This window comes from Chelonia mydas, chromosome 23, assembly GCF_015237465.2.
Source record: "Chelonia mydas isolate rCheMyd1 chromosome 23, rCheMyd1.pri.v2, whole genome shotgun sequence".
NCBI classification, from domain to species: domain Eukaryota; kingdom Metazoa; phylum Chordata; order Testudines; family Cheloniidae; genus Chelonia; species Chelonia mydas.
Window position 1 is genome coordinate 8,540,180 of NC_051263.2, and position 24,845 is coordinate 8,565,024.

Consider the following 24,845-nt stretch of genomic DNA (forward strand, 5'->3'; position numbering starts at 1 on the left):
TCCCCAGGGGGGAAGGAAAACAAGCACAAGGGACTGACCGATGAGAGGAGTAGCCGGACCCTGGGCCACCTCTAAGGATTCACCTTGCCCCAAACCTGAGTCTCCAAGGCTAAAAAGGACTGAGCCTACTGAGGCGAACAAAGTATTTTGCCACACGGGCCATTGTTTATAGGATCAGGGAAGCATCATTGTAGTGGGGGTTTCCGGTTACACTGGGTACAGGGTACGGGAAATATTCTTAAAACCAAAAATTAGATCCAAAAACATCAAGAAGGGATCATGAGCAATGACCATATCTCCAGCACGGGATGCGTGCACCCTGCCACGCAACCAATAGACACGTAGCCAATTACACGTCAAAGCAACTTGTTTAGTCAGAGAAACATCACTTGGGGTCCACTGGTGAGGGGGCAAGAAGTGATTTTCCCCGCAGGACACACCCTCTCTGCTGTAGACAGAGCCTAACAAACCAAACCAGCTCAGCCTGTGTCTACGCTATGGACCTCACAGTGGCACTGCTGTGAGGTCTCCCGTGTAGCGGCTCTATGCGGGTGTGAGAGTGCTCTCCCACCGGCATAATTAACCCACCCCTAATGAGCAGTGATCGCTATGTTGGCAGGAGACTCTCTCCCGCTGACATAGCCCTGTGCACACTGGCACTTCTGTCCATGAAACTTTTGTGAGTCGGGGCAGAGGTGAAAGTAAGCCGGTCCGGTCCAGTCTGGCGTACCGGTAAGAAAGTGGCCGCCAGTACACAGCCAACCCGTACCAGCAGGGCCGCTGATGGTGGGGAGGGCACAAAAGGGACAGCTGCCCTAGGGCCCGGCGATTTAAAGGGGCCCGGGAATCCCAGCAGCGGCCGGAGCCCCTGGCCCTTTAAATCGCCACTGGAGCTGCAGGGTTCCTGGCCGCCGCTATCCTGGGGCTCCAGCAGCAATTTAAAGGGCCCAGGGCTCCTGGCTGCTGCTGCTGCTATCACGCCAGCAGCTGGAGCCCTGGGCCCTTTAAATTGCCAGCGCAGCCCCGGGCAGTGTGGTCCGGGCTGCACTGAAGGGCCCCCAGCCCTGCCCCTTCTGCCTGAGGCCCTGCCCCTTCCTGGGGCCCAGAGGCCCCCCCCCCGACCTTGTCCAGGACCCCGGCCACCCTGCATACTGGTAAGTCCTTTAAATTACTTTCACCCCTGGCCAGGGGTGTGTTTCTTTTCACACTCCTGACCCACAAAATTTTTACCGACAAGAGCGCTAGTGTAGACATAGCCTTAGTATCCTCAGCAGACCTCACCAGCTTGCTGTCAGCTTCTTCCGCCAGCCATTGACTTGTTGATTTACCCAAAACAAGAACAGACGTGGGCAAGAGCTCCTGGACATTTATGGAAACAGCATATTTGAAGCATATGCTAGAGAATATTTGCAAAAGCAAATTCTGTATTTGCATTTACAAGTGATCACAACACAACCCTAATTCTAGGGGTTACATTCATCCAGACAGGGAACAGAAACAAGAGCATGTGACTGATGTATCCTGAATACCAAATGAAAAAACAGGGCTGTCCCTACCCATACGCAAAGTACGCAGCTGCGTAGGGCACCAGGAGATTTAGGGCACCAAATTTCCTGGTGCCCTACGCAGCTGCGTGCTGCTCCAACCCCTGCTCCGCCTCTTCCCCCTGGCCCCTGCCCCTGCTCTGCCCCAGCCCCACCTCTTCCTGCCCCTACTCCACCCTAGCCCAGTCCGCTAAGGACTGCAGCAGGTCAGGCCTGCACTCATTGGCGGCGGGAAGTGCAGCCACCCAGCCCCAGCTGCGCCACCTGTGAGCTCTGTTCCTCCCTGCCCCCCAAGCCTCCCCTGTGGAGGCCTGGAGTCCCATCTCCACCCCCCTTTGGGGGGGCTGTGTAGGGCCCCAGAATGGCTAGGGATGGCCCTGGAAACAAACAGCTCACATATGAGCTGTAGACCAAGGATTACTCAGTGAATCATTTCAAAATTAAATGAGAGAAAAAAAATCTCAGGATGATCATAAACAAAGAGGGGCAAAATTCAGTGAATAAAGTCACAGTCAGCCCAGCATGTATCCAGAGCTCGGACACATTAACTGAAGCATGTTGAATGTTTGTTTAAGGTGCATCCTTTTTCCAAAATACTCATAAGCCACTGGAGCTATGTGTGTGTCAACCAAAGCAGAGGTACCGAGTATTAAACGGTCTGATCAAAACCCCTTTCTTCTCTCGAACGCTCCGCTCTCATTCTCTTGGCTCTAATGCAGCCAATATTTCACTCATGTTCCAGGCATCACAGAGTCTTTCAGCCTGGACAGGTCCTGACTTTCTAATGGGAAAAACAAGTGAATTCTCTCTGATCCCCCAGCCTTCCTTATTCATCAGACGGATGCACCAAAGCACACATGTTCAGTGCCTCTTCCCTTTGCTGGGCATTTTAGCCTCTCTCCTCTTTGAGGAGCAGCCGATCCCTGTGACTGTGACAACTTCTGTCTCACATGACTAGATTCAAATCCCAACAAGACTTTGCCCTTCAGTGAGTATCAAATTTCGAATTTCCTTCATCTCCTATCGTGCATTTTAGCCAAAGCCCTTGGGAGCCACCAGGTCACCTGGCTCACTTTTTCCAGTGGACGTTAGCATGCCAGAGACAGATTATTTTCCCTCATGGAAGACAGACTGGTTTCATGCCATTGATCATAGATATCCAGATCCAAGGTAGAACTGTTCTCTCCTTGTTCATCTGTTTCTATTTCTCCACAGGCCAGATCCACAGCTCTACAGGGTCTGCTTCAGAATTGTGACAGACAAGGAACATCAGCACCTCAGTCATTCTCCCTTGTACAAGGAGGAGGCTCACAACTCTGCAGTTCCTTTGCTTCTGTCTGAAGCACAGCAACCCTGCAACTCCCAGCCGCTAGGACCCAGATAGGAACATACCTGTAGCAATACAGGGACTGCCATGCCAGAGCAGACCTGTGGCCATCTAGTCTGTATCCTAACCCTACCAGTTAGTGGTTAGCTTATGCCCCAAAGCAGGAGGGTTTACGTCTCATATTTTTTATTCTCTCTAACACAGTGTTGGGGTGAAATTCTGGTTCCATTTAAGTCACTGGGATTTTTGCCACAGACTTCAGTCCAACCAGAATTTAGTCCTGAATGTTCTCGTCATCCATATAAGTGTCCCGTCTTTGTCTAAATCTCTTGGTGATATCATGTGGCAATGAGTTCCACAAGTCAATTGTATTGTATAAAAAGTATTATGAGATATGTCTGACACAGTCTTAGAGTGAAGAAGACTAAAAGAATGTGACTGCATTAACAGTATAATTTTTATGCCCTCAGTCAGCTGAAATGAAACACCAAGTTTATGTGGGACACAGGGAAATTTGAGACTAAGCTCAGTGGCATATAACAGTAGGCAGGTGCAAATAAGTGGAAGAAGAGAGAGTTCTATGTTAGCAGCTGTCCAACCTCAGGAGCAGCTGCTCTTTATATGGTCACAGCGCCTGGAGATCCTGGTCAGTGTCTCTGCTCTTGCACACAGGACCCTCTGATAGCTCCATCTGTTCCCAGTGATTTGCTGAACTCGGATTTCACAAATTGCTCCCAAGTTTAAATCTGCAAGCCCATGACTGCTCGAGCCACAGGCCACCGGCTACTACACCACCCAGGCACTGGGATTCTTCAGATCTGGGATTTGGAACCATGCAGGGTTTTCTTCATGGCCCCCTCCATGCAGGAGTCCTTGAAACATAGTGTGCGTACCCCACACCTCTGCCGCCTCACCTGGCACTTTTGTATAATATGCCAGGAATTATGTTACCCTACTGGGTCTTCCTCCCTATCCTGCCCCCTCACATCCCAGGGTCTTGTCAAAGTCTCTGAATGATCGATGTGTATCATCTGTAGCAAAATACTCACTCTGGGAGCTGGAGCCCTGAAGATTGGCTGGGCAAACACATTGGGGATCTGCAAGGACAGAGAGGCCAGGTAAGCACAGCAACTGTGATGTGAGCTTCAGCAGCTAAAACTCCCCTGCCTGCATGATGTTATCAGAATTAAACAGCCCCTTCGCTTCGTGACAAAGCAGAAGCTGGACCTCTCGCCCCACCAAGGCCCAGACAAAGCCCCAAAATGAGGTGCCCAGACAAATGATTCCTGCAGGGAACTGGACCTTCAGCTGTCTACCCTTCAGAAAGGATGTTGAAAAGCGAGGTCTTGGGGTGTCACTCTGGTGAGCTGTGTAGCTGCTCCATTCTGATAGGGTTGAGGGGTCTCAGCAGCAAGATGCTTCCCAACCAGGTGACTGGGGCATTCGTAGAGCACCCAAAAGCGTGCTTAGTTCAGGTATAAAGCAAGGCCCTGCCATAGGGAGCCTGCAGCCTACACAGAGACAGTGCAGCAGAGGTGGAGGAAGACAAAACACTCCTCACTTTTCTGGCTTCTTTAGTCTGGTAGCCCTTGCCCAGGAGAGGAAGTCGTCTCAGCCCGACAGGACTTGGGCAGTGGGAGGCAAACCCTGTCTGAATGTCATATGCAGGGGGACAGTTGGACCCAGTCCACTACTCCCATGCTGATTCAAGCAGGGGGACATGTCGGGTATTGTGCAGGCTACCATGGCCAGAGACAGAAGCACTTTGACCCCTGATGTCTGCTGGAGCTTTTCCAGCTCACTTTTCTAGGATGATCTGAGCATCTCCTCTTTAGATACACATTCCCTCCTAAGTTCGCTGAACATGGGACTGTAAGAGTTGTACTTACACTACTGGAGTGAATTCCATAAGCAAGGGCTGCGTGCCCTTGCAGCCCCCAAACCCAAAGAAATACATTAAGGTAAACCATAGAATCATAGAAGATTAGGGTTAGAACAGACCTCAGGAGGTCATCTAGTCCAACCCCCTGCTCAAAGCAGGGCCAATCCCCAACTAAATCATCCCAGCCAGGGCTTTGTCAAGCCCGGCCTTAAAAACCTCTACAGATGGAGATTCCACCACCCCAGATTTCTCCCTAGATAACCCATTCCAGTGCTTCACCACCCTCCTAGTGAAATTGATTTTTCTAATATCCAACCTAGACCTCCCCCACTCCAACTTGTGGACCATTGCTCCTTGTTCTGTCATCTGCCTCCACTGAGAACAGCTGAGCTCCATCTTCTTTGGAACCACCCTTCAGGTAGTTGAAGGCTGCTATCAAATCCCCCCTCACTCTTCTCTTCTGCAGACTAAATAACTCAGTTCCCTCAGCCTCTCCTCTTAAGTCATGTGTCCCAGCCCCCTAATCATTTTCGCTGCCCTCCACTGGACTCTCTCCAATTTCTCTACATCCTTTCTGTAGTGGGGGCCCAAAACTGGATGCAATATTCCAGATGTGGCCTCACTAGTGCCGAATAGAGGGGAATAATCACTTCCTTCAATCTGCTGGCAATGCCCCTATTTAGACATCCCAAAATGCCATTGGCCTTCTTGGCAACAACGGCACGCTGTTGACTCATATCCAGCTTCTCGTCCACTGTAACCCCCAGGTCCTTTTCTGCAGAACTGCTCCCTAGCCATTCGGTCCCTAGTCTGTAGCGGTGCACGGGATTCTTCCGTCCTAAGTGCAGGACTCTGCACTTGTCCTTGTTGAACCTCATCAGATTTCCTTTGGCCCAGTCCTCCAATTTGTCTAGGTCACTCTGGACCGTATCCCTACCCTCCAGCATCTCTACCCCTCCCCCCAGCTTAGTGTCGTCCGCAAACTTGCTGAGGGTGAAATCCATCCCATCATCCAGATCATTAAGGAAGATGTTGAACAAAACCAGCCACAGGACCGACCCCTGGGGCACTCCACTTGATACTGGCTGCCAAGTAGGGATTGCACGTGGGGTTTAATGGTACTAGAGACAGGGCAGGTCAGTAACGGGGAGTCAAGGCAGGCAAAGAGCTGCAGGCCTAGATACTGAGAATCTGTGATGTAGCAGTAGTTGGCACAACACCTGAACAGATCCTTCTCCCCAGCTGGACCTTCCCTTCTGGCTTCCCAATCTTGATTACCACTCCACACTGCAGGGAGCTTTTTCCCAGCATGCCTTTCTGGGGCTCGCCCTTTTAAATTTGACGGCTGCTGCTCTAAAGTGGCCATCTTGCAACTGGCAGTTGCTGGCTCCGTCTCCCTCTCCCTCTCTCCTCCAGCTGTTAAATCTACGATTGCTGAGGAGCTGGGATACTCGCCTTGCATGCAGCACAGGCAACTCCCTGCCCCGTTGGGCACTGGCCCCCTGAGTGGCCAGTCACTGTGGGCCTGGACATTGGAGGCACCATTGGAGGGCAAGACATTAGTCACACCCAAGTTCCTGAATGGTGTCTCCTGCTGGGTGCAGTAGAGGGGGCTCCCATGGAACAACAGCCCCAGTTCCTCTGGCTTTCCTTGCCCTGCATCAACACATGCCTCCCTATATTTCAAGTGCTAAAGTGAGACACAGGGCCGCTCAGGCCCGTCTGCCCCTCTGGAGATGGAGATGCCAGGTTTGATTGGTGTTGTGACCTAATGCATGGGGTCACTCAGGTATGGCCTGGCCAGCCATAGACAGAGAGGCGGCCAGGCCAAACCTGAGTGGGCTGTGACCCTATGCACTGAGTCTCAATGCCGCTCTGTTTGGGGGCCCCTCTCAAACAAGGGACCTGTGGCAAACTGCCCCTTTCTCCCCGCTCCTCTCACAGGTGGCCCTGAATGTGAAAAATGTTCTCCTTTAACCAGGATGGAGGTTTGGGGGGTCAAGCAGGACAGTCCAGCGAAACCCGGGACAGGTGAGAGTTCTGTTAATACCTCAGGGCAGCCGGCCTGAGCAGTGGAATTGGTGCTCACAAGGCCAGAGCAGATACTCACGCTGGGGTTTGTGAAGTTGATGCAGTTCACAGTCACGTTCCCTTTGATCTCCAGGATCTGGACAGTATGAAGGGAAAGGCGGTGTCTGTACTCCAGGAAGTGCTGACCATTCACAGAGACCTAGGGAAAGGGCAGAGGGAGGGATGGGTGAGGGCTGTGCTAGGAGGAGTGAGAAGATGAGGGTATCCGCAGTGGGAGAGCCTTTACTCTAGTTAAGATCACGTCAGGGCTGCAGTATCGCCAACCCCAGTGTTCACAAATTATGACTTACGTCCCATCAAATCATGAGATTGTCTTAAATATAAAGAATTATGGACTCTGTCTATTTGCCTTCTGGGTTTCTGGTCTTTCGGGATCACATTTTCAACTTTTCTCCACAGTCATGAGAGCTGGAAACTTGCTGGGTTTTGTTGTTTTTTTTAATGAAAGCTGAGAATCTGATGTAATCACATGACTCCAGGAGCAGGGGCTTTAAGAAAAACACCCAATATTGCAAGAATGTGGGACTTCCCTGCTCTCACTTGCTCACAGCTTCTTGAAAATGTCTCCTCTGGGGCTGAAACCTCCTCGGCTGCACTCAGCCCAAGGGGGAATGTCTCTTCTGAGGCTGAAATCTCCCCTGCTACACCCAGCCCAAGGGGAAACATTTTGGAAAGTTTCAGCAAAGTCTATTCAATGACTTTTAGTTTGGCTGAAAAAATGTCCAGCACCATAAAAGCTGAACTCTCCTGTCCACTGGTGTCTGGGCCTGTCTGAGCAGGAGCCTCCAAGTGACTGCAGTCTCTGCATGAAAGTTAACCAGGTTCTGTGCATCCCCGTTTGACACAAGCGGAAACATTCTTTGCCGACACTGAGCCAGATTCTGTTGCCAGTGACACCAGGGTAATCTGAAGTAACTCCACTGACTCATAGAGCTTGACTCCACTTTCCACCACCTCCATGTAAACCGGAAGTAACGCCAAAGAGGCTGCAGAGATTACACTAGTGCAAAAGGAGAATGAGGCCACGGATGCAGGTCTTGTCTACACAAGGAAATTATGCCAGTTGAACTACATCGGTTTAGAAACTGATTTAGATCAACCAGTGCAATCGCCAGTGTCAGTTCAAAAGTGCCTTGTCATGGAAGTGTTGGTCCTGACTCCACAGTTCAGCTTGAATTGCATTTTGCACTTAAATCAGGGATTTGTTTTATATGAAAAATACAGCACATGCTCCTCAAACTTACAGCACTCCCTCACTGGGCACTGAATGGATTGTCTGAAGATTTACAAGTACATCTCTATTAATTAGTTTGTGAGTTAAAATTAATTAAAAATTGGATCCTTTAAGAAATTTAGCACCCAGTGTCTCTTTGTCCAGAATGATCTCGATAACCTCCCGGATCGATGAAACTTCAAACTTTACATATAGTTAACATTACTAGACCTCTTGTGCATAGGCTATATTTGAAGAAATTACATTGTTATTTAGCTAAGCGATAATTTTTTTATTTAATCGTTATGGTTATATAGGCTGCAAATAGGCTCAAATCAACAATTCAGGTAACTCAGGTAGGGTCATTATGACCTAAGCAGTAACTCAATCTATCCCCTCCCTTCCTCTGATTTGCCTACAAGAATTCGATTGGCACATGTGCCATGAGTTCTCATGAGTAGATTACTGGGTCCAGCTGTCACAGGCTCCCTTTTTTAAAGGCTCTGGGCTGCTCCTAGTTTGGGAATCAGGGTGTGAAAGGCTCCCCATGGTGCTGCTGCCTCAGATCCACTGCGCACTGAGGCCTGGTCTGCACTTAACATTTAGCTGGACATAGCTTCGGCCCTCAGGGGTAAGCAAAACCCATCCCCCAGGCATTGTAGCCCCAGTGCCACCCACCCATCCCAGCAGAAGCCGCTGTGTGGCAGGGGAAGCCCCAGCACCCAGACCCCCGCCGTGGCGCTGGGACTGGAGGAGCTCTCACTCCCCGCTGCGCCCCGTGGCCGTGGCATGGGGACAGAGCTTCTCTGGTCTTGGGGCTGCAGTGGGGAGGGGAGAGGGCAGGGGTTTGCAGTGGGGTGGGTGGATCCTGGGTGGAACAGGGGTGCGCCTCAGGAAAGGGGCAGAAAGGGATGGGGCAGTGGGCGGGGCTGCAGGCGAAAGGGGTGCGGAGGGGCCACCCCTCTAGCTCCGGCTCAAGGTCCCAGGCAACCTTAATTTGCCTCTGCTTCTGGAGCACCCCCCTAAGCCCCCCCGGTTCTTCCAGCATGCTCAGAGTCAGCCAGTGTCCCTGGAAGCCCCCATCCCCCCGCAGGTAACGTGGGGTGGGAAGGGGGCATAGGGAGGAGACATGAGGGGAGGTCACGTGTCCTCCCCATTAGTTGGTGCCCCCCCTCTGGGGTGAGGAGGCTGAGCTGGGACAGGCCTCAGGGCAGAGTGGGGTGGGGGGCCGGGGTCCAGGCACTGGTACCCTCCCTACTTCTAGGGAGCTTCCAGTGCTCACACCCAGCTTCTCCAAATGCAGGAGTCGCGCGCGGCCCATGTGGAGCTGGGACCCTCCCCTAAGAGGCCAGCCACCTTGTGACAGTGCCTTTGGAAATCTCCCCCTTGTAACAGAGGAAGACTCAGCCGCACCCTCTGCAGGGCTGCGGAGACAGACCTCAGTGAGAGCCCTTCCTGCAAGTCTCTCCCCTCCCTGCCAAGCACGGTATCAGCTGAACTCCATCAATGCTTAGGGCCTGATCCTGTCTCCCTTTCACATCCCTCTGCGGCATCTCGAGCCCAGTCACAAAGCAGTGTGAACCCAGGGGCGGTGAGGTGTATGGGCCCATGGTGCCCGTGCTCCACCAATATGAGAGCATAGAGGCCTGGCTCCACCGAAGTTTGGATCCGGGTCTCTCCCCCTGCCCCACCTGCCGCCCCCACGCACCTCCCCCGAAGCATCCGGCCCTGGCCCCGCCTGCCGCCCCTGGGCAATTTAAAAGGGCCTGGGGCCCCCACCGCCACCACCAGCAGGGCAATGGGGCTAAGGCGGCTTCCTGCCCACCCACTCCGCTTCCGGAAGTGCTCGAAAGTGGCCGGCACAACCCCGCAGCCCCTGGGGGGCTGGGGTGTCTCCGAGCGCTGCCACCACCCCAAGCTACAGCCAATGGGAGCTGCAGGGGTGGTGCCTGCAGGCACCGGTGCATGGAGACCCCTCTGGGCCCCCGCCTAGGAGCTGCAGCTGGAGGAGAGTGCAGGTCACTTCTGGGAGCCGCCTGAGGTAAGCGCTGCACCCCTCACCCTCTCCCACAACCCAACCCCCTGCCCCAGAACTCAAACTCCCTCCCAGAGCTTGACCCCCGCACCCCCCTCCTTTGTACCCCAACCCCCTGCCCCAGAAGTCAAACTCCCTCCCAGAGCTCAACCCCCGAACCCCCCTCCTGTACCCCAACTCCCTGCCCCAGCCTGCACCCAAACTCCTCCCAGAGTCCGACCCCCGCACCCCCTCCTTCACCCCTGCCCCAGCCCAGACCCCACACCCAAACTCCCTCTCAGGGTCTTAGGCACCACCAAAAATGATACAAACCTGCCTCCCCTGCATGTACTGGCACCAGCAAGGCACCCCAGAAGCACAGACTGGTCTGTACTGGCCTCCCCTCAAGGCCACAGACTGGTACTCGCTGATGTGTCCTGTCCCAGCAAGGGGACCTGCTTCCCCTCCATCACCCCTGCGGAGCTAGTGGCCCTTGATGGGCTGTGGTGCAGTGCCTGGCAGCTGCCAGCAGCAGAGTATCCACCCCGGCTGCCGTCCTGCAAGGGCCGTGTGCTCACCTGATAGCAGTGGCCCTTGACATTGATGATCACTTCGAAGTAGATGCCTGGCTGGAAGGGCATGTGGTAGGTCCTTTCCTCCGGCCCCCAGCAGCCGTTCTGCTCCGTGTTGCACACAACCACCGGGCGGCCCTCGTTGAAACGCGGATTAAAGTGGAAGGCGATGTCCCCGTTCCCGCACCGCAGGTTCACCCCAAAACTGAAACAGAACAAGATGGTCTGAGCGGAGCTGCCCGTCCCAGGAGGGGGGGTGACATTGCACCCCATATTCTTCACAGTGATATGATTGTGATATGATTATGATATAATCATAATGTATTTTATGCAGGATAATCATGTCAGATGTCATTGAAAAGGTTATGATTTGCTGAATAGGATTATCCTATTTGTATGCATGTGTATCACTTTTGTACCTGAAGTGATGAATATTGACTATGTATCTGTACTTCAAATGTAGTTACACCTCGGTAACTCCCACTAGCCAAGATGCTTTCATTCTAGATAGTGAGCGGGGAAGGGCCCATTCAGGGCAACACGCCATTAGGATAAAACAATAGGCCTTAGGGGAAGCTTTTCTCCCACCTCGGGAGCCTTCCTGAGAACTACATACAGCCTCTGAATAATGGCTGCTATGACTCTACAAGGACATGTGATGAGACCACATGTCTCTAGACTCCATCTCCAGATGTCAGTGTTTTTCCATAGACTAGTCTGGGAACCAAGCTTTGGGAACAAAGGATTCCGTCCATACGCAAAAGCTATATAAGGCAGGGAGTGACATCATCAGGTGTTCTTCACTCCCCACACAAGAAGACTCCTGGAAACACTTCAGGAACAAAGACTGAATTGGGGGAAGTGCTGGACCCAGGCTAGTGGGATTTTTAGCCTGTGACTGAAATACCTGGAGGTTCCAATCTGTAAAGCAAGTGCAGCTTGCCCCTTAAGAATCTGCAGCCTGCTTGTATCATCTCTTAGGATGAGAATCTGCTAATTCATATCCAATCTATTTAGTATATTAAGTTTAGTTTGCTTTTTTTACTTATTTGCTAGGTAACCTGCTTTCATCAGTTTGCTATCACTTATAATAACTACAAAAGAAATATTTTAAGTGAATACGTTTATTTTTGCTTTATTTAAACCATTGTGTGGAAATCATAACTCAGGGGCAAAAGGCTTTTGCATATTTCTCTCCACATTGAGGAAGGGGGAGAATTTTATGAGCTTATGCTGTACAGTTCCATGTGCAGTGCAAGATGATATAATTTTGGGTCTATACTCCAGAGGGGGTGTGTGCCGAAGGAGCTGGGAGTAGCTTTCCCATGCAGGGGCCTGTCAGAGAGCCTGCATGTAACTGCAGCTGGGTGTATCCCTACCTGTGTGTATTATGGTGAAAGTGCAGGCTGGAAGGCTTTGTAGTTTGTCACAGTAGTGCAGTGTAAAAGGGAGCCCAGGCTGGTGGGTCAGGGGGCTCAGTGGTACCCCAGTTCCAGGTGGCACCCTGGGAGGAACCCATCACAGGGGGAATGGGGAGAATAGGCACTGACTGTGGCGGTGGGCTGCCCCTGGCAGGGAGGGAGCATAGGGGCTTCCCATATCAGGGGGCAGGGAAGGGGCTTCCTGAGCCAGGTGTGGGGGGCTGCTCTTGACAGGGAGTGGGCAAGGGGGCTGTCCACACTGGAAATGGGGGGCTGCCTGCGCAAAGGGTAGGGGATAGGGGGGCTCCCCACCATTGTTGGGGACGGGTCTGTGGTGGGACAGAGGGATCATGGGGCTATGCGGGTGGGGTAGAGAAGGGGCCATGTGGGGCAGGTAGGCTTGGGATAGGGCTATGGACAGAGGGACAATGGGGGCAATGGATGGGGCCTTTCTTCCGGGAAGTGTGCAGAGGAAAGTGTCACAGTGGCAGCCCTTGCCTTGTGGGGGGAGCAACTGAGGGTGTGGATGGCACCACATTGTGGAGGGGGCAGGGTGGATGGGGCTGTGGGAGAGGCACTGCCTCGGGTGAGGCGAGGGAGGAAGGATGGCAGTCATGGGGCAGCCCTACCTAGAGGGGAGGGGGAATAAGGCCTGTGGGGGCAGCCCTGCCTCGAGGAGGGGGAAAGGGGCATGGAGCCCCTGGGGGCAGGCCTGCGTCAATGGGGAGAGGGGGTGTCATAAATATAAAGGGAAGGGTAAACACCTTTAAAATCCCTCCTGGCCAGAGGGAAAACCCTTTCACCTGTAAAGGGTTAAGAAGCTAGGATAACCTCGTTGGCACCTGACCAAAATGACCAATGAGGAGACAAGATACTTTCAAAAGCTGGGGGGAGGGAGAAACAAAGCCTCTCTCTCTGTCTGTCTGTCTGTGTGATGCTTTTGCGGGGGACAGAACAGGAATGGAGTCTTAGAACTTAGTAAGTAATCTAGCTAGATATGCGATAGATTCTGATTCCTTTAAATGGCTGAGAAAATAAGCTGTGCTGAATGGAATGTAGATTCCTGTTTTTGTGTCTTTTTGTAACTGAAAGTTTTGCCTAGAGGGATTCTCTATGTTTTGAATCTAATTACCCTGTAAGGTATTTACCATCCTGATTTTACAGAGGTGATTCTTTTTACTTTTTCTTCTATTAAAATTCTTCTTTTAAGAACTTGATCTCTATTAAAAATTAGTTCCTTATTTCTAGCCTGGATTTGTCTCACTTCACCTTGCAACCACTGGACCTTGTTCTGCCTCGGTGAGATTAAAGATATCTGTGTGCCGTGATCAAATCACCTGTTTGCTTTCTCTGGGAGAAACTCAATAGACTGAGCTCCTTTAGTCCTGCCCTGTGCGGCAGCTTGTCCAGCCCTTGGAGTGTTCTTCTCACTCTTTTCTGAACTCCCTTTCTGTCAACATTGGCACTGGTGAGATGAATACCGGAGACTGCGCCTCGTTCTGATTGCCACATAGTAAAAAGGACGGTGTAAATTGGAGAAAGTGCAGAAAAGAGACACAAAAATGATTTAAGGGCTGGAGAAAATGCCTGTCAAGAAGAGACTTAAGGAGCTCAATCTCTCTGTCTTATCATAAAGAGGATCAAAAGGTGACTTGGTGACAGTGCACAAGTGTAACCCACACGCCTTGTGTGTGGTGTTCTGTCCCATCTAGTGGCACTGAGAGAGAGAGAGAGAGTGCTCTACAGCCTTAGCTAACAGCCAGTTGGCTTTTGGCTCCAGAGGTTCCCGGTTCAATTCTGCCCACTGACGAACAGGGTCTGTTGGTGTTGCACAAGCACCTTCACAAGCAGAAATTACTGGCTACTAGAGGGCTCTTTGACCTAGTGGAGAAAGGCCAAACAAGAACCAGTGGCTGGAAGCTGAAGCCAGACTAATGTAAAATTAGAAATTACCGTCAAATGTTTGCCAGGGAGGCTGATTAACCATCGGAACAAACTCCCGGGAAGTGGTGGATTCTCATCTCTTGATGTCTTCAGACCCAGACTGGCTGCTTTTCAGGAAGGTGCTTTAGCAAATGCAAATGATTGGGCTCAATGCAGGGGTAACTGGGTGAAATGTGATGGCCAGTACTACACATGAGGTCAGACTAGATGATCTAATGGTCCCTTCTGGCCTTAAAGTCCTGAAACTGTGACTCAACCTGTTTGAAGTGTGGACACCAAGCTTGTCCTGGTACCCAGTGATGGTCTCATCAATGCCATATAGGGGTGACAGCACCTCCTTACTTCATCTTCCCCTATTCGTACCTCCAAGGAACACCTTCAGCCTCTCAGCTGCTGCATTGCTCTGGAAGCTGGGTTTCACAGTTACCTGTAGTCCTTTTCAGAGAGCTGGGGCAGTGGGAGTAGAAACCATGGTGGAGGAGTGAGAGGTGAGGAGTTTGTTGAGAGGCAGGTGATTCAGGGGAGGCGGTTTAGCATGGGGAATAGAGTCATGGTCTGTGCAGCTAAGCGGCAGGGAAAGGAGCCAGGAAGAGAGAGGAGAACAGGGAGAGAGAGGGGCCAGTGGAGGGGGTGAACCTTAACAACAGCCAGGAGGAGCCTGGTGGAGAAGCCGTGCTGGTGGAGGATGACAGTAAGGACAGCTCAGAGTTAGTGGTGCGGTGAAGGAGGGGAGGGGGACTGGGTGAGTGAGGAGGGAGGGGTAGTGGAGAGCTGTTGAGTGCTGATTGCGCAAGGGCCTGCTTGAGCTGAGTCCAGATGGAGTGCTGGTGGGGGAAGCGGGTGAAATGCAGCACAGGATGGGGTAAATAGCACCAACCTTTTCACGAAGGTTTGGACTATTCCTTGGATTAACACCATCTTCCCTTCACACAGGCCTCCAAAGATGGGTCCAGAAAAGGGGACACTCTGGAAGAAACCACCCCACAGTTTTAAGGGCAGCAGAGGAACCATACACTGCCCTGCACATACACTGCACATACACGTACACCTGCACTGGCCAGTGGGGTAGTAATTTTCACAGGGCCCTACTGCAGGTGTTCTGCTGTGTCTCCCAGTATTGGGACATTGTGGCTGGGGAGCTTCTCTCTATCAGGGCCCTGACTGGGTGACCAGATCATAGAATCATAGAAGATTAGGGTTGGAAGAGACCTCAGAAGGTCATCTAGTCCAACCCCCTGCTCAAAGCTGGACCAACACCAAGTAAATTATCCCAGCCAGGGCTCTGTCAAGCCTGACCTTAAAAACCTCTACGGATGGAGATTCCACTACCTCCCTAGAAAGAAAAGGATTACTTGTGGCACCTTAGAGACTAACAAATTTATTTGAGCATAAGCTTTCATGAGCTACAGCTAACTTCATCGGATGCATTCAGTGGTTACCTTCCCAGGTAACCCCTTCCAGTGCTTCACCACCATCCTAGTGAAATAGTGTTTCCTAGTATCCAACCTGGACCTCCCCCACTGCAACTTGAGACCATTGCTCCTTGTTCTGTCATCAGCTACCACTGAGAATAGCCGAGCTCCATCCTTTTTAGAAACCTCCTTCAGGTAGTTGAAGGCTGCTGTCAAATCTCCCCTCACTCTTCTCTTCTGCAAACTAAATAACCCCAGTTCCCGCAGCCTCTCCTCGTAAGTCATGTGCCCCAGCCCCATAATCATTTTCGTTGCCCTCCGCTGGACTCTCTCCAATTTGTCCACATCCCTTCTCTAGTGGGGGGACCAAAACTGGACACAGTACTCCAAGTGTTGCCTCACCAGTGCCGAATAGAGGGGAATAATCACGTCCCTCGATCTGCTGGCAATGCTCCTACTAATGCAGCCCAATATGCCGTTGGCCTTCTTGGCAACAAGGGCACACTGCTGACTCATATCCAGCTTCTCGTCCACTGTAATCCCCAGGTCCTTTTCTGCAGAACTGCTGCTTCGCCAGTCGGTCCCCAGCCTGTAGCGGTACATGGGATTCTTCCTTCCTAAGTTCAGGACTCTGCACTTGTCCTTGTTGAACCTCATCAGATTTCTTTTGGCCCAATCCTCCAATTTGTCTAGGTCACTCTGGACCCTATCCCTACCCTCCAGCGTAACTACCTCTCCCCCCAGCTTAGTGTCAGTTGCGAACTTGCTGAGGGTGCAATCCATCCCATCATCCAGATCATTAATAAAGATGTGGAACAAAACCAGCCCCAGGACTGACTCCTGGGGCACTCCGCTTGATACCGGCTGCCAACTAGACGTTGAGCTGTTGATCGCTACCCGTTGAGCCCAACAATCTAGCCAGCTTTCTATTCACCTGATAGAAATATGTCCCGATATTATCTGGACCATCCCGATATTATGTCCAGATAATATGTCCAGAAATATGTCCAGATATTTTCTGGACCATCCCAATATTAAGGGCTTTGACTTATATAGGACCCAATTATCCCCCCCACCCAGGACCCTATTCCCCCTCCCCCGTCCGTCCCAATTTTTCACACTTGCTGTCTGGTCACCCTAGCCCTGACAGATGTCTCCTGAAGAGAGAAGACAGTGTGCATCTCCAGCTGTTCAGCTCCCACCCAGCCTGACTCACCGGGTTGAGAATAGGCTGCTGGAAAGCCATGCCGAGCTTTTCCAACGCTGCTGCTGCTGCTTGTGGTAGCCCCCGGTGGCTCTCTGTGACTCTTTAGGTTTCGTTTCCGAGCTGCAAGCACAGAATGTGGGCGGGTTGTCTCTCTCCTGCCACCAGGTGTGCTTTGATTAAGGGTTTCAGAGTAGCAGGTGTGTTAGTCTGTATCCGCAAAAAGAAAAGGACTTGTGGCACCTTAGAGACTAACCAATTTATTTGAGCCTAAGCTTTCATGAGCTACAGCTCACTTCATCGGATGCATCATGGTTCCCTATGGCAGGGGCTCTGGCATTGCCATCCCAGGGCCACAATCGGTGCTGATGACTTGAGGAGCTGGCAAGAAAGGGGAAGTAAAATGCAGCTGCCATGGGGTGAGAGTCCAGGAGCATTGCCACCTGCTCGCACACCCTGCTTCCTTTCTCTGCCACCAGTTCCCGTTTCAAGTGCAGCTGTTGTCAGTTCCCACCAGGCTCTCAGCCAGTTACTTGGCTGCTTTTGAGCTGGGTAAGAGACTTTCCCCTTTTAAAGACACCAGTGTCTTTCACGCCTGTTGAATCCAGACCTACCCAGCTAACCCTGATCCACGGACACCACTCTGTGCTCTCTGGTTGGCGTGACTCCAGTGCTCAGGGACATGGCAGTGGTATTGACACAACCCTGGCAGTAGCCTGTGGACTGTAGGGCCTGCTCACCCAGACGGGGTTTGTTCGGGGAATGAGATTGGAAGGATGGAAAGAGTTAATGCCCTTTGGCCTGACCCGCCTCTTCCTTTAGCGTGGAGCTGGGGCTCAGCCTGGCTCTGGACCTGCAGAGACTCTCTTGTGGCCACAATCCTGAGGCTAGGTTTCAGGACTTTCTGAGACCTTCTCTGCAGCTGAGAAGTGTTGTGTGCTGGCTCCATGGTCCCCAAGCCAGCAATGAACACATGCTTCTAAGGGCACACCTCCCAGTGTATCAAGTGGCGAATGCAGGATGCAGCGGAGTCACCCACTGAAAGTCAAGTGCTTCCTAAGCAGGGTGGCCACTGACCTCAGCACAGGGGAAACTGGGGAGATCCCTGTGGAGCTGCCCATCTCTGTGCAGCCATCCCTGCTGCAGCCGCTGGCCCCAGGACTTTACCCGCCCAGCCCATCCCACACTCTGCCCTAGCCTTCCAGCCTAGTCCACCCAGGGGCAGTGTCACTCCCCCACCCCCCTGAGTGGCCCACGCTGGCCCCTGCCAGCCCTGTGCAACGTATGGTTCCCCTGGTGACCTTGAACATTGTGGGGTGGGTTCTCCCAGAATGTCCTTGAGCTCAGCAATGCAACTGAGCATGCCCAAGGGCATTGAGATTGCCCAAGGGGGGCTAAGTCCAAGCTCTGCCCTGCCAATGGTACCTACTGGGTGCAATGTGCATACAGCTGTAGGGTTTAGGTGGGGCTCTCAGGAGGACAGGTCCACAAGACCCCAAGGACCATCAGACGAGCTTAAAATCAGGAGATGTGATCTATAATTCATTGGGGTTCTGATTTCTGAGCCTTGGGCATCATGGTTTCAAGTTACCTAGGCAAACAGGAGGGCTAAAACTTTTACTCTTTGGAATGAAAGCTGAGATTCTCAGGTGTTAACATGACTCTAAGAGCTGGGGCTTTTGGAAAAACTAAACATTGTCCCCCCAAATATCCCCACCTCCCCTAGGGGTTCTCCTCACCCGTCTCCCACTCCCACCAAGTTCCCCACTCCAGTCCCCCCCCCCCAAGTTTCCCTCTCCCAGTCACCCCCAAGACTCTCGTCTCACGTCCCTCCTCCCCCCAAGTTTCCCTGTCTTGTCCCTTCTCCCCCTTCACTATGGGTTCTCATCTCATCCCTCCTTATCCCCTTTCTTCCAACATCTTCCCCCTACCCGCACAGGTCCCTCTCCAGGATTTTTCCTCCAGCCCATAGCCGAGGACAGTACAGCACTGCATCTCCCCTCTTGTGACCCCCCCAGCTCAGCCATGCAGCACCCCGGGCAGCTGTCAATCTGTGATGTCATGTTCCTCAGGGAGCTATCACCTGGCCATCAGCTGTAGACATGGGCCAAGTATTATATGTTCTGCTTGAGATTGTCTCCCAGGAGCCTGGGGCAGCCTGGGGCAGGGTCCCAAACTGGCTGCTCAGATTGGTTGTGAATAAATCCATCGCCAGCCGTGCCCCAACCTCACCTGTGTTACCAAGACCCAGCTGGATACGTGAGCTGGCCCTGCACTGGCTCAGCTCTGGGTGGCAGGCTACCTGGTATAGCAGGCACCCTAGCAGGGGAGGGACTGTGCTTTGACCTCAGGTGCAGGGAATGGTGGAGTCAGGTCAGTGTGTCCACCTCCCTTGTGAGACCTGGGATAAAATGACTCTGGGGATCTACTGATGTGCAGGGTGCTCCCCCACCCCTGCTCCCCTGCCTGAGCTGACTGAGCCATGGTCAGTCCTGGCACTGGAGTTGCCAAGATGAGTTGTGTGGGTTAAGTCTGAGAGCTGTGCAGTTGATGAGGCTCACGTTGGCTTGGGGCCCTCTGGCCTTGATATCAGCAGTATTATTCCAGGGCAGTGGTTCCCAAACTGGAGTTCGTGAACCCTTGGGGGTTCGCGAAATGTGTCAGGGGGTTCTCAGAAAAAAATTCTGTAATGGCAAACAGAGCCATCCCTAGGGACCCCAGGCGCCGGGGCTGGTAGCCCAAGCCCCTTGAGGACTGGGGGCCGGCAGCTTGAGCCACGTGACCATTACTTCCTGGCAGAACAAGTTTAAGCTTTGTTGTAGTCGTGCGTTGTTTGCCTGGACTGCTCAAGACCCGAATGCTTGTGGGAGGAACTCTTTATTTGAGTTTCAGAGTAACAGCCGTGTTAGTCTGTATTCGTAAAAAGAAAAGGAGGACTTGTGGCACCTTAGAGACTAACCAGTTTATTTGAGCATGAGCTTTCGTGAGCTACAGCTCACTTCATCGGATGCATAGCATATCGTGGAAACTGCAGAAGACATTATATACACACAGAGACCATGAAACAAAACTTCCTCCCACCTCACTCCCCCGCTGGCAACAGCTTATCTAAAGTGATCCTCAAGTAGAGCCATTTCCAGCACAAATCCAGGTTTTCTCACCCTTCCCCCCCCCCCACACACACACATACAAACTCACTCTCCTGCTGGCAACAGCCCATCCCCCTTTGAAACCCCTCTTTATAATGCGCATGATAATCAAGGTGGGTCACCTCCAGCACTAATCCAGGTTTTCTCACCCCCCCCCCACACCCCCCCCTTTTTTCCCCTCTGCCATGTACATTGGTCAAACTGGACAGTCTCTACGTAAAAGAATAAATGGACACAAATCAGATGTCAAGAATTATAACATTCATAAACCAGTCGGAGAACACTTCAATCTCTCTGGTCACGCAATCACAGACATGAGGGTCGCTATCTTAAAGCAAAAAACTTCAAATCCAGACTCCAGCGAGAAACTGCTGAATTGGAATTCATTTGCAAATTGGATACTATTAATTTGGGCTTGAATAGAGACTGGGAGTGGCTAAGTCATTATGCAAGGTAGCCTGTCTCCCCTTGTTTTTTTCCTGCAAACCCCCCCCCAAGACGTTCTGGTTAAACTTGGATTATTGCTGTGCACATTGTAGGATGAGCTGTTGCCAGCAGGAGAATGAGTTTGTGTGTGTGGTTTTTTGGAAAAAAGGGGGGGGTGTGGGGCGGGGGTGAGAAAACCTGGATTAGTGCTGGAGGTGACCCACCTTGATTATCATGCGCATTATAAAGAGGGGTTTCAAAGGGGGATGGGCTGTTGCCAGCAGGAGAGTGAGTTTGTATGTGTGTGGGGGGGGGGGGGCAAGGGTGAGAAAACCTGGATTTGTGCTGGAAATGGCTCTACTTGAGGATCACTTTAGATAAGCTGTTGCCAGCGGGGGAGTGAGGTGGGAGGAAGTTTTGTTTCATGGTCTCTGTGTGTATATAATGTCTTCTGCAGTTTCCACGATATGCTATGCATCCGATGAAGTGAGCTGTAGCTCAGGAAAGCTCATGCTCAAATAAACTGGTTAGTCTCTAAGGTGCCACAAGTACTCCTTTTCTTTTTATTTGAGTTGGATTCTTAAATACCTTCATACTGTTTCACGTCTGGTATTCCTTGACGAAACATGTAGGAGGCTTAATCAAAGTGATATGAGCTACAAAAGTGAAATCTTGGAAGAGTGTTGCTGTTTTCATAATGTAATAAAATTAATAATGTAATGATAAATAATTATGTAATAATAAATAATGTGTAATAAGCATGTCATAAATTAACAAATTATTTCCAAGATCACTGTCTCTATAATTTACACTCAGGTAAGGGAGAAAATCCCTGGAAATATTCATTTTCAGGACGGGGTTCACAAGATTTGATATTTTTGTGAAAGGGGTTCACGAGTTCTTAAAGTTTGGGAACCACTGTTCCAGGGGGTTTCTGGCTTGGCTCACGCCCACCTTGTATCTGATCTTCAGTGCTGGGTACAGAAGGCTTAGCAACCACACATCTCTTCACTGCAAGCCCGTTTCAGTGGTCACCCCTGGGAGCCCGCTGGTGGACAAAGTATCCAAATCTTACTCCATGCATCAGTGGCTTAGGCCTTGGCTACACTTACAGATGTACAGCGCCGTGAGTTAAACCCGCCTTCATACAGCTGAGTAGGGAAAGCGCTGCAGTCTGTCCACACTGACAGCTGCCAGCGCACTGTGGTGGCCACATTTGCAGCATTTGCAGCTGCATTCGGAGTGGTGCATTATGGGCAGCTAGCCAAGCATTCAAGTGGCTGCAACGTGCTTTTCAAATGGGGGTGGGCTGGAGTGTGACTGAGAGCGTGTGGGGGGGAGAGAGTGGGTTTTTGGGGTGCTGAGAGTGTGTCAGCGCGCTGTCTTGTAAGTACAGACCCCCCTCACTCCCCCACTTCTCTCTCACTCACTGAAAGCAAATGGAAAGGAGTACTTGTGGCACCTTAGAGACTAACCAATTTATTTGAGCATGAGCTTTCGTGAGCTACAGCTCACTTCATGGGATGCATATTGTGGAAACTGCAGAAGACATTATATACACAGACACCATGAAACAATACCTCCTCCCACCCCACTCTCCTGCTGGTAATAGCTTATCTAAAGTGATCATCAAGTTGGGCCATTTCCAGCACAAATCCAGGTTTTCTCACCCTCCGCCCGGGAGGAGGTATTGTTTCATGGTCTCTGTGTATATAATGTCTTCTGCAGTTTCCACAGTATGCATCCGATGAAGTGAGCTGTAGCTCACGAAAGCCCATGCTCAAATAAATTGGTTAGTCTCTATGATGCCACAAGTCCTCCTTTTCTTTTTGCGAATACAGACTAACACGGCTGTTACTCTGAAAGCAAATGGCAGCTGTTTCTTTTTTCCTCATAGATGAGTTAAGCAGCCGCTCGCTAAACAGACCTCAACCGCCTTCCCCGCTGCCTCTCTCTTCAAGCAAACATTAGCTGTCGGCACTCCAAACGGACCCCCCCTGCCTGCCTCTCGCTCATTCAAAGCCAGCAGTGGCCGTGTTTGGTTTTTTGATAAGCAGCCCCCAAAACGCAGCTTTGAAACGGCACTTCCGCGTCCGGAGTTCACAACAAAACAAGAGAGGAGGCTTCAGGTAAAAGGCTTATGGGGTGTTTCCGGAGGTCAGTCAGTGCGTAATAACGTTACTCCCCGTTTACACTGGAGCTGGAGCGTCTCTGGCAATGCGCAGCAGCTGTTGATCCTCTCGGGGAGGTGAGCGCTGTAGCCGCGGAGACACAGCGCTGTACGTGCCTTGCCAGTGTGGACGGGGAGTGAGGTACAGCGCTCTGGGTGGCTTTATTGCGCTGTAACTCGCAAGTGTCGCCTCTTCCCCTGACAGTCCCCTCCCGCCCCCCCGGTCACCTTGGTACCTGTAGCAGAGAAGAGCAGGAGGCTGGGACACTAGGGGAAAGTGTCCTAGGGAACTCCCCAGTGCTGGATTAGAGAGAGATGGGGAGGGGGCGGAATGAAGAGGTAACAAAGACACATCTTTAATGAGAAGTAAACAAGAGCAGAGGGTGCAGGAATTCCAGCTCAGTAACAGGAATTGTCAGGTGCTGACACACCCAAGCAGGGATCAGTGGTAGGAGGGGCATATGGGGTGTGCTACAATCCCATGACTTCCTCTAGCTTGGGTTACCTTTGCCTCAGGCCCCATCACCTGAGGAGACAAGGCAAGATGCCTGTCCCTTCTCCACAGTGAACCTGTTAGCAAGGGATCAGGAGCTACACCCAGCAGTTGGGGACTTCCAGGAGTGACACATATTTCTCCTAAGCTGCCCACGCCCATCTTCTGCTGCACAATAATACACTCGGGCCCCCGTGCCAGTGAGCGCTAGGTGGCTAGTGGGTGGTGGTGTTTGAAGGGGCAGCCTAATTGAATCCAATTCACTGCAGTGTTGATCCCTGGGCCGTGTCTGGGCTGCAGTTTAATACAGCTAAATGCAGATGTATACAACTAGGAACAAAGAATGCAGGCCACACGTACAGGATTGGGGACTCTCTCCTGGGAAGCAGCGACTCTGAAAAAGATTTGGGGGTCATGGTGGAGAATCAGCCGAACATGAGCTTCCCAGTGCGACACTGTGGCCAAAATGGCTATTGTGATCCTTGGCTGAATAAACAGGGGACTCTCGAGTAGGAGCAGAGAGGTGATTTTACCTTTGTATTTGGCACTGGTGCGACTGCTGCTGTGATTCTGTGTCCAGTTCTGGTGCCCACAATTCACAAGGGATGTTGATAAACTGGAGAGGGTTCAGAGAAGAGCAACAAGAATGATTAAATGATTAGAAAATCTGCCTTATGGTGATAGACTCAAGGTGATCAACCTATTTAGTTCAACAAAGAGATGGGTAAGGGGTGATTGGTAAGGGGTGACTTGATCACAGTCTGTAAGTACCTACCAGGGGTACAAATATTTAATAACAGGCTCTTCAAGCTAGCAGAGAAAGGTCTAAAATTATCCAATGGCTGGAAGTTGAAGGAAGACAAGTTCAGACTGGAAATAAGGTGTGAACGTTTAACAGTGAGAATAATTAACCATTGCGACAATTTCCAGGTTATAGTGGATTCTCCATCACAGGCCATTTTTCAACAAAGATGGGATGTTTTTTCTAAAAGATCTGCCCTAGGAATGATTTTGGTCAGTTCTCTGGCCTGTGCTAGTCAGGGCAGTCTAGAGTAGCACAATGGTCCCTTCTGGCCTTGCAGTTTATGAATCTCCTCGGTTGGGAATGCTCCCAGGGTGAGCTCAGCAGGTTTCAACTGGAAATCCAGCTTGGCATTTCTGACCGTGACGAGCTCTCCGTCTGCTCTGTGGCTACACTAGCAGGGCCTGTGGCAGCCTGCTCACCCTGTGGGCACCGGCTGAGAACAGGAAGGGCAAGCATCATTACCCTTCTACTCCAGATTCACCCACACTCCCTCCGGGAGCATCCGGATGTGCACGGAGTTAGCTTCACTCAGCCACCTGAAGAACAGCCCCTCCGGGCTGTGGAAAGTCAGGGGGGAGAGCTTGGATCTGCTACTGGTGGGAATTGCTAGTGCACCCCTCTGCGCCCCCCCCCAATCCTCTCGCCAAGGCTCACTCCTGCTTTAAGGTGGAAGGCTGCTTTAAGGTGGAAGGTCTAGGTGCTACCATAATACACCTCATAAATAATAATAAGAAGAATGGAGACACTGGTATGGGGGGATGGGCAGCATACAGAACCCCTGGCAGGAGTTTGGACAGGGGGCCCCTGGAATGGAGCCAAAAAGGGGAATGGGGGCCATGGAGAGTAAGGGGGGAATGAGGGGACACATGGAGCCTCTGTCCCCAGAGAGGGAGAATAAGGGAGAAGGAGGGACCAGTGGAGGGGGTGAGAATGGGGGACAGTGGTATGGGAGAAGGATATGGGGGACACAGAGCCCATGGCATAGTGGGGAAAGGAAGAAGGGGGGACCCAAGCATGGGGGATGAGGAACAGGGGGACACAGAGCCCCTGGCGTGGTGGGGAAGTGGAGACCCTGGGATGAAGATGAGGGAGGGAGAACCCAGAGCCCCTGACATGGTGGGAAAGGGGAGACCGTGGGATGAGGGAGGGGGGCACACAGAGCTCCTGCCATAAGAGGG

At 51.7% G+C, this 24,845-nt stretch overlaps 1 protein-coding gene across 2 annotated transcripts in view; it reads right to left on the reverse strand.

The window, feature by feature from the left end:
• The window catches only part of LOC102937912 (galectin-9), a 39,048-nt gene extending 22,350 nt beyond the window's left edge, over nucleotides 1–16,698 (reverse strand). For both annotated transcript variants that reach the window (XM_043534766.1, XM_043534767.1), the window contains exons 1-6: nucleotides 16,637–16,698; nucleotides 14,886–14,974; nucleotides 10,650–10,848; nucleotides 6,864–6,983; nucleotides 4,761–4,808; nucleotides 3,921–3,968 (exon numbers count right to left, since the gene is read on the reverse strand). In XM_043534766.1, coding sequence (XP_043390701.1) covers nucleotides 3,921–3,968; nucleotides 4,761–4,808; nucleotides 6,864–6,983; nucleotides 10,650–10,848; nucleotides 14,886–14,974; nucleotides 16,637–16,666 — 534 coding nt within the window. In that variant the 5' untranslated portion in view covers nucleotides 16,667–16,698. The remainder of the gene's footprint in view (nucleotides 1–3,920; nucleotides 3,969–4,760; nucleotides 4,809–6,863; nucleotides 6,984–10,649; nucleotides 10,849–14,885; nucleotides 14,975–16,636) is intronic.
• Nucleotides 16,699–24,845: the final 8,147 nt, after the last annotated feature.